The sequence below is a fragment of the Pseudopodoces humilis genome, chromosome 28, assembly GCF_049639895.1.
Source record: "Pseudopodoces humilis isolate 2021_Gansu_Grassland_sample_001 chromosome 28, ASM4963989v1, whole genome shotgun sequence".
Classification (NCBI taxonomy): Eukaryota; Metazoa; Chordata; class Aves; order Passeriformes; family Paridae; genus Pseudopodoces; species Pseudopodoces humilis.
Window position 1 is genome coordinate 2,806,411 of NC_142227.1, and position 12,731 is coordinate 2,819,141.

General features: G+C 64.5%; 1 protein-coding gene across 1 annotated transcript; it reads right to left on the reverse strand.

The window, feature by feature from the left end:
- Positions 1-411: 411 nt before the first annotated feature.
- HCN2 (hyperpolarization activated cyclic nucleotide gated potassium and sodium channel 2) lies at positions 412-11,302 on the reverse strand. Its single transcript, XM_005531286.2, has 8 exons — positions 10,854-11,302; positions 5,289-5,712; positions 4,417-4,578; positions 3,550-3,768; positions 3,252-3,398; positions 2,754-2,994; positions 2,414-2,578; positions 412-2,303 (listed from the first exon to the last, which is right to left on the reverse strand). The coding sequence occupies exons 1-8, from the start codon at positions 11,300-11,302 to the stop codon at positions 1,351-1,353; spliced, it is 2,760 nt and encodes a 919-aa protein (XP_005531343.2). The 3' UTR covers positions 412-1,350.
- Between the last annotated feature and the right edge of the window lie 1,429 nt (positions 11,303-12,731).

The following is a 12,731-nucleotide window of genomic DNA, read 5'->3' on the forward strand; positions in this document are numbered from 1 at the left end:
CACTGGACTCTCGCAGAGGCCAAGGATAGCATTTTCAGCCAGAAGCCTCCCATTCTCACTGGTCTGTGGCTTCCCAGACCTCCTCTCCACCAGGCTGGTGCTGCAGATGGTTGGCACCTTGTAACTGGAGCTGTGTTTGGCCCAGTTCTCGGCTGTGCCCTATAACCACAGGCTCACAGTCAGCACCCAGCTTCTTCCTGGCTGCTGCTGAAGCAAGGGGAAAGCTGCTGGCAGAAGCTTTTCACCTTGTGGCTTTCCTGGCAAGGGAGACAGCTCTTCAAAGGACAAAGCTGCATCCCACAGCCTGAGCTGGGGCTGTGCCCAAGTGTTCTGGCTCCCGGGGCCGGGCACGGAGAGCGGGAGGCGCGGCAGGGAGGGATGGTGGCGAAGAAGCAGAGCCGGAGTCGTGCGTAGCTCTGTCAGCTGCTGACGTTTATTGCACAGGATGGGCTGGATGGGAAGGTGGACACTTGGAGTGGGGCCCTGTCCCTCCGGCTGCTCGGCCGCAGGGTGCCGGGGCTGGCACGGGCCCCGCGCTCGCGGTACATTCAATGTGGAAGGCTCCAGAGTGCGAGGCAGCGAGGCACACACGCACACACACCTGCACACACACCTGCACACACACCCACACACGCACACACAACACATGCACAGGCACCCGGTACACTCGGTAGGTGCCTGCCCCAGCCCCAGGGCTCGGGCTCCAGCGCCTGCCTCCGTCCTAGCGCTGCCTATGGGGACACGGGGCTGTGCTCACCCCCAGCCCCGGAGTGTGGGGACAGTGTGTTCGTGGGTGCTTACAAGCCTCAGGGCGACCATCCCTCAGACCCTTCCCAACTTACCTCCAGTCCTGGACCATCACCCCTCGCCTTGGGTCTGTGAGAGGGGCGCAGGGACACGCGCGGCGCCGGGGCTGAGCCGACAGCCCCGGGGAGGTGTCCTGCGGGTCACACACAGGGATGTGTTCAGGTCAGAGATATCATACACAGAGTTGGTCATGGCGAGGATGCAGCTGTGGCTTCTATGGGCAGCCGGGGAGGCCAGGGGGCAGCGGGGCTTCGCCGCGGGGAGAGAGTGACGGGGTCAGACTTTGGTCGGAGACGACACAGCCGGGGGCTCAGCCCAGTGACCCCGCGGTGGGGGGAAGGGCACAGCAGCCCCAGGCCCACCCTCGGCAGCTGCCCCGCTCTGCAGCGGGTGGCAGGAGGGACCGGGGAGCGGGGCTGGCGCCGTGGCGGGGGGCGGCAGCCGGCGGTGCGGCCGTGGCCCTCACCCGGCGGCGCAGGGAGGACGCGACGTGAGCTGGGGCTCCCCGCCGCCCCTCCGGTGTCCCCGTGCCTGGCGCGGAGGTCACAAGTTGGAAGACAGCCTGGACTTGGCCGGGTCCGTGTCGGGCGTGCTGGACGCCGAATCCTTGCGGGGCGCCGCCGAGTCCTGCGGCAGGGCGGGCGGCGGTGTCAGCCCCGAGCCCGCGGGCGCCGGGTGGGCCGCAGCCCCCCGAGAGGGCGCCTGGCCCCGCAGCGCGGCCGGAGGGCCGGGGCCCGGCGAGGCGGCGGCCGGGCCCCCGCCGATGGAGGTGCTGGACTCGCGGGCAGAGGCCGGGGGGCTCTGGGTGCTGCCGGCCGCCAGCCCGTGGGGCAGCGAGGGCTGCGAGGCCGAGAGGGGCCGCGAATCCTGGCTGAGGCTGCTGGTGTGCAGCGCCTGTGTGCTCTTGTGGGCGGCCAGGCGCTGGGGCGAGCTGGGCGCTGGCTGCTGGCTGAGGGACAGCTGCGAGCCCAGCGGCCCTGGGGCGCCTCCGTAGGCGAACGTCCGGCTGGCCAGGGGGCTTTGGGATGGTGGGCTGGCCGCGGCCGCGGCGAAGGCGCTGGTGGAGACGGGCAGGGCCGTGGGCTGCGCCGGGTCCTGCGAGGGCGAGGGGTTGGCGTGGGGCACGGGGGGCTGCGGCTGCGGCGGGGGGCTCTGCTGCAGCAGGACGGGGGACACGGCGAAGGGGCTGGGCACGGCCTGGGCGTACTGCAAACGGCGCATCATGCGGGGCGAGCCCAGCGCCATGGAGCCCACCAGCGGGCTGGCCATCTGCGGGCAGAAGCTCATGGCGACGGCTTGCTGGAGGGTGGCGATGGCAGAGGTGACCTGGGGCTGGACGGGGCTGTACATGGCCGTGTGCTGCTGCAGCTCCGCCTGCTGCACCATCTCCCGGTCGTACTTGACGATCTCCTGGATGATCTCGTTCTCCTGGTTGTTGAAGACACCTGAGTTGAGGTCGTGCTGCACTTTGTGGAGTAGGATCGAGTTCTTCTTCCCTACAGGGAAAGGAAGGACCGTGAGACCCTGTACTGGGGCTATGCTGAGCTCCCATGGGAACCACAACTGACACCCCCTCTCCCCCTCCAGGCTCCCCTCTGTGTCCTACCGATGCGGTCAAGGCGGTCGATGGCCACAGTCTCAAAGGCCCGTCTCATCATGGGGTACTCCTCCAACACCTCGTTGAAGTTGTCCACTGAGAGCGAGTAGAGGCGGCAGTAGGTATCTGCACGGACACTGGCCGTGCGCCGGCCACGGGTCAGCAAGCAGATCTCTGGGGGAAAAATGCCAGGGCCAAGGTCAGAACATCACCATCGAGGCCAAAACAGGGCAGGCCAGGAGCAGGATGGGAGAAGCACCAGGCACTGGGTGTCCTGGGACAGCACAGGTGTCCCAGTGCCTCTTACACACCCCGAGAGGGGACCAGGCTCAGTCCTGCCAGTGCTCACCCCCAAAGTAGGAACCATCGGAGAGTTTCATCTCCTTGTTGCCCTTGGTGAGGATGCTGACCACCCCGTGCTGGATGAAGTACATCTTCTTGCCGATGGTGCCCTCTCGGATGATGTAGTCGCCCGGCTGGAACACCTCAAACTTCAGCTTGGTGAGCATCGCTGTGACGAAGTTGGGGTCGGCGTTGGCAAACAGCGGCATCGAGGCCACCAGCTTGCGGCAGTTGAAGTTCACGATTTCCTGTGGGGACGTGGGTGAGCCCAGGAATGTGGGACATGATTCCCCAGAGACGCGCTCCCCACCCCAAACAGTCTTATGGACACCCTGGCATGAGATTGTGCGTGGACACACTCCCACATGCAGCTGCAAAGCTGCAGCAAGAGGTGTTTGACCCCGAGTATGTGCATGGCAGGAGCTGATGGGACCCACAGCAAGGAGCAGGGGGAGCAATGCCCATCCTCACTGCAGCATTCTTCTCCCAGCTCCCCAGCCCTCACCTCACGCAGGGGCTCGTTGAGCTCCCCCAGGATGCTGTCCTCATCAAACATCTTGCCCTGGTAGCGATGCTCGTAGTAGTCGTGGATTTTCTGGCGGAAGTCGGCGGGCAGCTTGTGGAAGGACATGTACTGCTCCACCTGCTTGTACTGTGGGGAGAGGTGGTGTCAACTGGGACCTCCATCCCCATTCCCCACTCCATCGCCCCACTCCTGCTCCTGACTGGGAACCCTCACCCCACGTGGCTGCGGCGGCTCCAGGAGGGGACAAATCCGTGGGCCCCATGCAGCGCAGTCCTACCTTCTCCTGGTACTGGCGCCGGGAGGAGTCCAGCGACTGGATGAGGGCGGTGGCGTGGCCGATGAACATGGCGTAGCAGGTGGCCCCCACGATCATGCTCAGCATGGTCAGCCAGATGTCCGTCATGCTCTCAGGCGCCTGCTTCCCGTAGCCGATGCAGAGCATGTGGCTCATGGACTTGAAGAGGGCGAAGGAGTACAGCTCACTCCAGGAGTCGTTCTGCGGTGACAGGGACAACCGCTCAGCCATGCACACGTGTGTGTGAGCGAGCATCACCCGAGGGCCCAGCGCTCTGGCTCACGCCTGGCCACAGTCCCACTTCTCTCCCAGCAACAGGAATTTGTTGATGAGCAAACTTTTCCAACTTTCCAAAGTCCCCCCGCAAAGTAGGCAGGGAAGGAGAAGGGTGAGACAGGCTGGGGAGGAAGAGGAGGAAGCCAGGCGGAACAGAGCAGAGATGGAAATTTGATGAAACAGGATGAGACAGACAGGGGAAAAGGGCCATTTGCAGGAGGCTGCAGGGCTGAGAGGGAGCAATTAGAAACAGGGACCATTATTTATTAATAGCAGCTTTGTGGCTAATGAGCAGGAGAAGGAGGCAGGGGATGGGGCCAAGAGCCCCGTGTCAGCATATTCCTCCCACCCAGATCAATCCACTGCTCCAGGTCCTGTGAGACCTCACCGGGGTGATGGCAGCAGTCAGGGCAGCATGGGGCTGGGTGCTCCGTGCACCATGGGGCACCACAGCCCTGACCCACAGGGGAGATGGCATCTCCTGGGGCTGGAGGATGGAGGACGGATGATGTGGGGATGGGTGGGAGCCCCAGGGAGCAGGCAGGAGCACCGTGTGGGGCAGATGGAACTCACCACCATCCCATTGATGGAGACCCAGCAGTTCTGGGGGAAATCCTGCAGCATGGGCACCAGGAACTGGAGGCAGCCATCCCAGTGGCAGAGCAGCAGCATCATCCCGATGAGGTTGATGATCCTCATCACCGCGCTGGCCAGGTCGTAGGTCATGTGGAAGATCTGTGGGTGGGTGGGTGGGATGGCAGGAGGTGAGCGTGGGGACTGTCCCCCACAGCTCAGGGCACCAACCTGCATGGCCTTAGCTGGAAGAGGCTCCCATGGCTGGCCTGGCTCTGGCCTGGAGGTGGCTGTGCTCCACCTGCCTATTTATAGCTGGTGGGTGCCGCCGTGCTGCCGCCCGGGAAGCGCTAATGGCAGCGAGCCTTGGTGAGGATCAGGGAGACACAAATACTCTGGGCACTGAGCAGGGCAGCTCCCAGGGCACTGAGTGCAGGGTGTGGGCCAGAGCTACACAGCAAAGCTGAGCATGTCCCCTCAAAGCAGGGTAGACCCTCAAAGATGGGGACCCCAAAGGGATTGGAGGTCCTGCTGTCCTCCCCAGTGCTCCCCAAGCTCCTGGTGGGGTAGGGAGCCAGAGGGGAGAGGCAGGAGGTGCTGAGCTGAGCAGGGGGACAGGATCCTACTGCTGCCAGAGCAGGGGATGGTGTGCCAGCTACGTTGGCACCCATGGTGGGTGCTATATCACAGCTCAGGGATGCCCCAAACCCTGCAGGGTGGGTCACGGCCACCCACCAGCCCCACGAACAGCCCCACAAATCCTCTCCACCCCGCCGGTTTGTCAGGGAAGCACTGCGCTCGCAGGGCCCCTCCAGCTCCCACACTCTCCAGCCATCCAGCTGCTGCCAGAGGGTCCCACAGCAGGTCCTCACCTCCTCCCACTGGTGGATGTAGCGGATGAGCCGGGAGAGGCGGAGGAGCCGCAGGAGGCTGAGGATCTTGGTGAATCGGACGATGCGGAGGGCGCGGGCCGTCTTATAGACCTCCGAGTCTATGCCCTTCTCCACAATGAGGAAAACGTAGTCCACAGGGATGGAGGAGACAAAGTCCACCACAAACCAGGTCTTGAGGTACTTCTTCTTGATCTTCTCGGGGTCCAGGATGATTTCTGTGTTGTCCTCAATGACAATCCCTGTCCGGAAGTTCAGCACCAGGTCCATCAGGAAGAAGGTGTCAGAGACCACATTGAACACGATCCAGGGGGCCGTGGTCTCTTCCTTGAAGAAGGTGATGCCCACGGGAATGATGATCAGGTTTCCCACCATGAAGAGCAGCATTGTGAAGTCCCAGTAAAATCTGGGGAGTGAGAAGATGTTGGGGAATGTCACCAGTGCCCCAGAGTACCCCCCCATGCCAAGGGGAGCTGGCCACCATGCCCTGCCCTAAGGGACCTGCGTCACTGGGCTACTGTCACTCTAATGCCACCTCAGGCACAGGAACCCCTTCATCTTTCCAGAGACCACATCCTGCTCCCCGCTCTCCAAACTGCCCCCAGGATGATCCTGCAGCCAGCAGAGCCCCTGATTGAGTCAGAGGATGGGGCTGAGGGCTTCTGCTGGTCTGATCTGGCCCGTGGCAGCAGGTCCTGGGGAGGGGAGAATGATGGCACCAAGCACCGGAGGGGGACATGCTCCAGCTGAGCTGGTTTTTTTTGAGCATTCCGGGGACTGGGGACCCCCAAACGATGGGCAGTGCTCAAGGTCCTGGGTAGAGTCAGTACCCGAGAGCCCTGGGAGCAGCCGCCCCATTCTGCACTCCCAGAGTGGGGACCCAAGGACAGGGGACAGTCCCCAGGGACAGCCAGGGCCACTTCACCCCGGCGCCTCCCTGGGCCAGGCTGGCTCGCGGTTTTGGGGGTGCCGGGGCGGGCTCTGCCCGCGGTGGAAGGAGCCGCCGAGGCTCCGGTGCAGCGGAGCACGTAGGGCTGCAGCTGGCGGCGGCAGCGCCCGCAGCCCCGGCCAGACGCGCGGGCGGTGCGGGGTGGGCGGCAGCCTCCGCCCCTGGCCCTGCCTGGGCTGCGCTGCTCCTCCGCCCCCCTCCTGCCTCACCCCACCCTTCTCCCCTTTCTCCTCGTCCCACTCTCCCGGGCCACCGATGACCTTTGTGAGCATCTGCAAGGTCACAGCAGCAGCTCTGTCACGGCAGGATGACGCGGAGGCCACCTCGCCTCGCCCGGCCGGGGGGCAGGAGTGGGGGGATCCTCCTCAGTGCCACGGGCACGGACACGCAGGACCCCCGCCCACGCATCCAGCTCAGCCCACCCGGGTAGGGTGAGGGGCTGGGGGTGCCACGCTGTGCCCCGGGCACGCTGCTCCCTGCGGGACGAGGGGGGGCGAGGAGGAGACCCCCGCGCACACAGGAAGGGGCGATGGGCCATGGCCCCCCCTCCCCACTGCGCAGAATAGCGCAGGACCAGAAGGAGCTGAGCATCCCAGCTCCTGACCTTTCTCCAATGACACCTTCCTCATGTGAGACATTGCCGTGGCAACCGTGAGTGATGTCACTGCTGCAAAACGATGACTTCACACCAGGGCGGTCCCCAGGGTACCCTCGGCAGAGAAGCTGTGTTCCCCGTGCTCCCCTACACCGAGCTCCGGCTCTGGCACCAAACAGGCCCTGATGGACCCCTGGGCTCCCATGCACGGCACGACCTTCCAGGGATGCCGAAATCAGCAGAGCTGCTGTGGGGCTGGATCTGTCCCTAAACCCCCTGGCAGCTCCCGCTTTGACTGACCCTGCTGCGCTGTGTGGGTCCCACAGGAGCATTAGCCATGCAAAGCTGCGAAGAACAAAGATTAAATAACCATGCCAGCTGGGCAAAACTCCCCTCTGGCTCCAATCCCTCTGCAATCTGGCTGAGCCAGGGCAGAATTCGGCCTGCGGAGAAAGATAAACTGGTCCTGATCCCCCACTGCACACAACTGACCCTGTGCGATCGCCCCGGGGACCAGCGTGCGATGCCAACGCTTTCTTCCTCAGAAGGTTTGTGTGTATAGAAAAAAGATCCAATCCAGGCTACTAAAAATATCTGAAAACAAATTAATCAGGATCCTCAACACCCCTTCTTTGCTTCTGACCCAATTGTACGACAGCGATGATGACAGGAGATGCCCAAAGCCCCTGTGAGAGGCAGCTGTCACCTTCCTGCTCCATCACCCGCCCAACGCCTGGCACAGTGGTGCTGGTCTGAGGTCCTGGGCAAGATAAGAGAAGGGTCCAAGCCCTAGAGGGGGGCATGGCCATGGTATGCCAGGGTAGTCCCTGCTTAACTCCACTGGCAGCACTCAGAGCTCCAGGGATTGCCAGGGATGATCCAGCCACTCCGGTCTGCGCTGATCCCATGGAACAGGGATGAACAGAGCTCCCTCTGAGCCCTTTGGCTCTGATGGGGCCCAGATGCAAACCAGGCTGCCTGGTGGGCAGGAGCAGCACGGGATCAGTGAAAGATCGGTGTGGGATTGGCACAGGATTGGGGCAGGATCGGCACTTTGCAAACTCGCACTAAATACTCATATTCTAAAAATGACATTGCTGTGAGAAGTGGCTTGTGAAGCCAATGGCAGGAGTTTGCCCAAGCTGTGGTGGCCAACACACCGTCTGTAGCCCCAGGTCCCAGTACAGCCAGCTGTGATGAATGACTGGTGCCCTCTCCCCTGGAAAAGCTTTTACACCGGGGTCCCTGGGGAAGCAGGGACAAAGGCTTTGCAAACTGCTCAAGGACCCAAACCTTCACCATCCGCCAAGTCGGTCACAGCCTGTCCTCCCCTTGAGCGGTGGCTGACGCTGCAGAGGGAGGGACCCAGCTCCTCAGCACCCTCACCACAGGGAATGGGAACACCGGGACCAGCAGCAGAGTCCCTCTGCTCAGGAGCCCCTGTGGTGGCACCATGCAGGCAGAGGGAAAACCCCTGAAAGCATTTAAACCTGGGTGGGGAAGGCTCCAGCCAAACAACACCAGGGACACGTTCTCTGGAAGCATCTTTGCCCCGATTCACGTGCAGGAACGGATCTTGCGACAGAAAATCATCACCAGTGAGAACCTTTTGCTCAGCTCCAACCCCAGTCCCAGCCCAGCCTTGTGGAAGGCTGGAGGAACCCTTGGGCAGCCCCTTGGTGGTCACAGGGTGATGGGCACTGCCACCACCTCCAAACCATCAGCTGCAGCTCCTGCAGCTCCTAAAGCCCCAGGGCTGGTGCAGAAACCCCAAAAGAAGCAATGAAGGAGTTGGTGCTGGCTTGGCTGTTCCTCCAGAGACCCAAAAGGAGGTGGCCCTGCTCCAGCACACACTTACAAGGTCTCTTTGATCAGATTCACAGCTCAGGATCTCACCAGCCGCCCTGATTGCTTCCTTGTCATTCAATATTTATGTAAACAGCAACTTTGGTTCCTGGAGCAAATCTGCCCTGAATTGTGCGTGAACGATGGCAGCACCACGGCCGTGAGGAGCCAGGATTGCTAAATGATGCCGATTATGAAATGATGTCACAGATGCAGATGGGTAATGATTTTCTCTTAAGATGGGAAATGGGTTTTGCAGGGTCACACTCCATTATCATTACAGGATAAATGCTTTTTTGATTATTTCAAGGCAGGACAACAGGGGAGGGATGCACTCATGTCCCCAACAGGCAGAATGGGTTCCTCAGCCCAGCCTCGCGTGGGCCGATCCTGTTCCTGTGCACAGTTGTGGAGCTGGAGGATGCCATGGCTCTGCCTGCAGCTCCTCCCCACTGGGCAGGGAACTCTCCTACGCCACTTCCAGCATCAGAACACAGGCAACCACTCTGCCCCAATGGGTTTCAAGTCTCGATAGCGGTTCCAGGAGGACGAAGCCCGTGCAGGGCAGGACAGCCAGGGTGACTCCCCAAGGTCACTCCAGCACCCACCTGCCTGCTGCAAGCACCAGTCCAGGGAGTGATGCTGCTGCACTCTGGGGAATCCTCTGAGACCTCAAGCCCACTGCAGGCGCACTGGAGGGAGATCCCCGCTCTTGGCAGCACTGTGGGCTCTGCCAGCTCAGAGAAGCAGGGCAGGCTCTGCCCTGACGCAGGCATGGGGGTCACCCCATTCCCAGCCTCCCCCAACATCCCACAGCTGCTGAGGGTGAGGAGGAGCACAGGGAGTGAGGAGGGGCCAGGTCCTCCTGCTCAGCAGCCCCCAGAGGTGGCACTACCACCTCTGCTCTGTCACGGCAGGGACAGTGGAGTTCCCTCCGCCACAGGACCAGCAGTGGCCAGGCGGTGTGGCCACTTCTCACCCCAAATCTGCAGCAAAACCCAGTGTCCAGCCAGTGAGATGAGGAGGGGGCTCCACTGGGTTCCCATGGCTGGTTCCCAGGGTGGGAAGGCTCAAAACCCTGTGCAGGAAGTTGGCCCTGAGGGGAGGCCAAAGGGCTCCAGCTGCTCCTCTGGAAGATGCCAGAGCAGCCCAGGAGCAGCACACAAGGCTAAAAGCAGGAGGTGAAGGTGCTGGTCCCTGCCCTGAGCCCACAGCCACCTCCACCTGCCTCAGGGAACCCCAGCCCATGGGACCCATCAGTGTCAGCAGTGAACAGAACCTGAGAACTGTCTCTGGGGGATCCCCCACTCAGACACCCAGGAAACCCTCCTGTGAGCCACCCCAAACCTCCCACCAGCACAGCAGCACAACAACTTGGGGCTGAGCCCCTCGGCCCCCCCAGCCCCGGTCAAATGCTCCTCCAGCCCCTTTGAGATCTCTGGAGCAGAGTCCTCCCAGTGCTGGCTCACCAGCAATGCCAGCAGGGTCTCGGCCTCCCCATCCCTGCAGGATGCCATGCTGCCTGCCCCAGACAGCGCAGCCATCCCTCCCGGTAGCTTCCTCACGACTCGGGAAGCGTTTGCCACTCTGGAGCTCGCCGGGGCTCAGGGGATGGGAAGGAGATGGAGCTGCAGAACCTTTATCCAGGGTTTGTCATTCCTCGCCTGGCAGACACACTGGATCCTGGGGACTCGAGTCCTCTCAGGAGCGAGAAGAATCCCCCTCAAACCGGCTGAAGCCCAGGGACAGAATCAGGCCTCCTTGGGGGATGGGGGAGCCTTCACAACGCCTTGCCAGGCAGCGGCAAAGCACGTCCCCCTGCCCGGGGAGGGGGACACCGAACCCCAGGGAGCTCCGGGGACAGAGCCAAGGCCCGGTGGGGCTCGGGAGGGCCAAGCCGGGCCGAACCGGCCGAGACCCCGGGAAGGACAAGGGGACGAGGAGATGCCCTTGCCCAGGCACCGCGAGGGCTCCCGGCATCCCCGGAGCGGCGGCTGCTGCGCTGGGGAGGGGGATGCCCGGCTCGTCCCCTCCCGAGCCCGGCGGCGGCTCAAGGTGCCCTCGGCCCGGCCGCACCCGGCGGCTCCGCTCCCCGGCCCGGCCCGGCCCGCTCCCCGGCCCCGCGGGATGCGGCCGAACCCCGCGGGTACCCCCGCACCTGAAGTCGCTGTAGGGGTGGATGATCCAGGCCCCCGCCGACTTGACGCGCTCCTGCTCCCGTTCCACCGCCTTCTGCGAGCCGAACATCCGCAGCGAGAACTTGTTGACGCCGGGCTGGAGCATCGCCCCGAACTGCCGCTGCATGAAGCTGGCCTGGCTCCCGCGGACCTCCTCGGCCGCATCCTCGCTCGCCCCCTCCTCGGCCGCCTTGGCCCCGCCGGGGGATGCGCCGCCGCCGCCGCAGGAGAAGGAGACCTTGGGCTCGCGGGGCGGCTCCGGGCCGGGGCTGCGCGGAGGTCCCCCGCGCCGGCACTCGCCGTTCGGGGACCCCTTCCCACCGCGGCCCCGCGCCCGCCCCGCCGCCGCCGCCCCTCCGCGCTTGGCCCCATCGGCCGCCTCCTCCTCGGCCGCTGCCTCCCCGCCCGCCGCACCGCGGCCCGCCCGCATCCTGCCGCCGCTGCCGCCGCCGAGGCCACCAGCGGCCGAGTGGCGCCCGCCGCCGCGGCGGGGGCGGGCCGGGGCGGGCCGGGGGCGGGCGGCGGGGCTGGGCCGGGGGCCGGGCGGCTCCGCAGCTCCCCCCGCCGGCACAGCCCTCGCCGGTGGGACCGGCTACCGGGAACAGGCAACCGGCACGGGCCGTCCACCTTCCGCCCCGACGGCCCCGGACTCCGGCAGGGCAGTCCCCGGTGTGCTGTGGTCCGGGACCGGCCGCTCTCCCCGCGGGGGCTCCGCTGCCGCCAGCCCAGCCTCAGGGATGTCTCAGCACTGCCTACTCCCGAGCCAGGGATGGACCCCATCGCCGCTCCAGGTACGGGAGCTTTGCCCTCCCATCCCTCCAAGGACCCATCGCTCCAGCCCTGAGCCCCCTCTGGACCCAGCTGGTGTCGGGGAATCCCCCGAAGTGTACCAGGGGATGGAGACCCCGGACCGGAGCTCCAGGACAGCGCCAGCACCCGAAGTTGGATACCGGACACCCGCCAAGGGGGCTGATGCTCTCGAAGAACGGGGACATCGGGACCGGCACCTCCTGTCCTCTGCCACGGGACCGGGCTCGTCCGGCTGCGGTTCCCCGGGTTGAGAGGTGTCGGGGGTGCCGGAGTGAGCAGCCCCGGTTCCCCCCGAGCACCCCCGAGCAGCCGGACACGGGGCCGGAGCTGCCCCGCTCGGAGCTCCGGGCGGGACCCGGCGGGTGACGGAGCCTCGGGCGCGGCGCTGGCACCACCTGGTGCCACGGGACAGAACCGCAGCCGGAGCGGGGCCAGCGCCGAACCCGGGGCGGCCACCACCAGCCGCGGGCCCTGCGCTGAGCCCCAGGGCAGGAGACACCCCAAAAGTCGCGCTGCGGACCACAGCGGCCTCGTTGTGCGACTTCACCCCCCGGGCTTGGCACGGCTGCCTCCAAGAGCAGCCCATGTCTCCAAACCACTCCTGGGGCAGAGCACTGCTGCCCTTCAGCCGCTGCCAGCCCACCGAGCCACTGATTCAGCTTAACCTGAACGGGAGGCTGGAGACGCCAGAGACAAGAAGTGAGGCAGCAGCTCAGGGCTTGTCCCCAGGCTCCGGGAAGCAGGGGCTGAGCAGGGTCTCCGTGGAGCTCGGAGCACCAGCCCTCTCTCTCTGGAACACGATGGGGCACCACAGCAGGGGCCTGTTTGTGCCATCCCTGCCCAAGGTTCGATGTGGCAGCCCCTGAGGCCGTGGCAGGGCTGTGGCACAGCTCACCAGGGCAACTGCAGCACAGCCCAGAGTGGCACAATGTCATCCCCTGCCCAGCTCCCAGGGCTGCTGTCCCCCTGGCCCTGCCCAGCCAGATAAAGGCACAAGTTGTGCTTTGTGCTGCAGCCCAGAGCCGGGTCAGACAGGACCCATAATCTTC